General features: G+C 37.9%; 1 protein-coding gene across 1 annotated transcript in view; it reads left to right on the top strand.

Annotated features, from left to right (window-relative positions):
- LOC137991965 (dolichyl-diphosphooligosaccharide--protein glycosyltransferase subunit 1-like) overlaps nucleotides 1-2500 on the top strand; it is an 18527-nt gene that overhangs the window by 9309 nt on the left and 6718 nt on the right. The window contains exon 7 of the mRNA XM_068836980.1: nucleotides 1949-2087. Within this exon, the coding sequence (XP_068693081.1) occupies nucleotides 1949-2087 (139 nt within the window). The remainder of the gene's footprint in view (nucleotides 1-1948; nucleotides 2088-2500) is intronic.

Genomic DNA, 2500 nt, shown 5'->3' with positions numbered 1-2500 from the left:
GCTTCTTTCATAACTTTGACCAGTTCTTTCCGTATAGCAACAATTTCTTGCGGAAAGTCTTGTGAAATTCCGAAGCCCGTGCCCGCTAATTTGTAAGCATTGGAAAGAATACGCTCTTTATCCCTATGAAAGCTGAATTTTACAATAATTGGGCGCGATTTGTTTCTTTCCTCTTACCAAGACGGTGTGCCCTCTCAATAGAAATATCATTAGCTTCTTCTTGCATTTTTAATTTTTCTTCCAAAAAAGCGAAAACCAAATCTTCTGTCTTAGCGGTAGATTCTTTCTCTTCTTCAGGAATGCTGTAAAAGATGAGGTTATTTCTTCGACTGTGACTCTCCAGTTTTATAGCACGTTCCTTCTCAAAGGCGACAGTTTGAGTTAACTCACCGCTCAGTCATCTGCACATTGATCATGTTCCATATTTTACTCTAGTTTAGTTCAACTAATAAACATCAACATCAGAAATGTTGACACTCAGTTTACTGAAGCTTTATTGTGGGAAATCTGTTTATCTGTGTTCACTGTGTTCAAATTTGTACCAAAATCAAGGAAAATGTGTCTCCAAGAGTCAAATTTTTCAAAATTTTCCGGGGTGAATGCTCCCGGACCCCCCTACATGGATCATGCCCAAAGGCCTCTGGCCCATCATACCCACCTGTAACGTTCCCATTCCAGCCTATAAAAATTTGCATCTACATTCCTGAGTGCCAGTGCCAACTGTAGATAGAACTTGAGTGGGAGGTGAGTGCAGTTATTAACAATGCCTTAGGGACTCATTTTAAAACAAAATGTTTGGCTGTGTCATAATTTCAAAAAACATTTATTCCTCAAAATTTCCCTTTCTGTATGCCCCACTTGATTAATTATACAGTGTATTAGTAACGATAATATCATGGTGTCCCAAAACAAGCCTCTATTCTTATGCAAACATTTACTTTTGTTTTGGTTAACAACATTTAAGATGGCAGATAAATGAGTGAAAAATTACAAAATTTGCAGTTGACTCTGTATCTGGCATCTTCTTAAATTGTAGTATTAGGGCTAACCCAATCCCCAATCTGCTCCCTCTAGAAAAGAGTTTTGTGATATGGATAGGTTATAGAAAGCTTATGCACAGAAATGGCATCCATGCTTTTATTCCAAACTTATCTTCCAGAAGCAAAAAACTGAGGTCTAATCTAAGATGAATGTAAATATTTTCTTTTGTTTGGGTCAAAAGCCAAAGCTTCTAATCACATGAGTTATCAGGTACTGTTTGAGGTTGTTTATGTTGGATGGGATGGGGATACCACTACATGTATGTAAAATTCTGTCTCTTTTTTTTCTTTCTTTTTTTTTTTTTTTTTTTTTTTTTTTTTTTTGTTTTGCTTAAATATCTTGGCTGCTTAATGAAAGCAGGTAATGAACAACAGTTGTTTCAAGCTTCGGGTATCAAGTAGATATATTAACAATGGTCGTCACACTGATCACACGAGTGGAAAGTGTGTTAAGTTAACCAAACATGCAGCCAATACATTTTTGTCCCACAATACATGTATGTACTATAGCTAGTGAGAGACAAGGGTCCAGCCTATTGATGACTCACAAGAATTGCATCATTGTATGGTCATTAAAGAATGTACGTAGCTTCTCAGTAGCTCAGTTACGGGACACTCCTTTGCCTTTAGCCCCCAAGGTGTTCTCTGTCTACAAGTAAAATCATGATTATGGTGTTCGACAGTAAATTCTATAAGTTGAACACTTAAGCAAAAGAAGATTGTAGTTTGAAGAAGACATAGCTGTTGTTAGCGCTTTCACCAGCAAGGTTGGACAGAGAAAAATCGGAGTGTACCATGTAGAAGGCAAAGGGTTATGGTGAATTTAAGTTGATATTTTATAGACATGTATTTTGTGCAAGATCAGTTTTGAACTGATTTGGTCATGATTCAAACTTTATTTTTCTCAGCAACATTGAGCTGAAATCCCCATTCACAATGGAGGAAGGCAAGCGCGAGCTGCATTTCACCTACCTTGATACAGTTGGCCGTCCTGTTATTGTTGCCCAAAAGACTAACTTGGTGGAGCAGCATATTCAGGACTTTGAGGTGAGCCTTCAACTTAGTGGGACAAAACACGTTATTTTGTTTTCTGGCGGTAATTAATTTTAATCTGGTAGTTATCAAGCTTAGTGTTGTTGTTTGTTGGTTTTTTTTTTAATGAAAGGGCAGAGGGTATAAAGGAAAGATTGTAGTCACTGGTCACTGAATGAAGAGCCAACAAACTCAACCTGCTTCAACCTCGTTCTCAGGGTCTCTCTTCTCTGCCTCCATTGTTAAAACGACAATGGAGGCAGAGAAGAGAGACCCTGGGAACGAGGTTGAACCTGCTTATGAGAATGAGCCAGGAATCAAACTCAGGATAGGTGGTTTCAACCAATCTTTTGAGACTGAGGTGTCAATGGTGTAATGTACAAATACATGTACTGGTGGACGAACAAAAGAAGCTAATGAGATATCTT

Source organism: Montipora foliosa, chromosome 2 (assembly GCF_036669935.1).
Source record: "Montipora foliosa isolate CH-2021 chromosome 2, ASM3666993v2, whole genome shotgun sequence".
NCBI classification, from domain to species: domain Eukaryota; kingdom Metazoa; phylum Cnidaria; class Anthozoa; order Scleractinia; family Acroporidae; genus Montipora; species Montipora foliosa.
The sequence above is the reverse complement of the archived record's forward strand: the minus strand, read 5'-3'. Positions and strand labels throughout refer to the sequence as shown.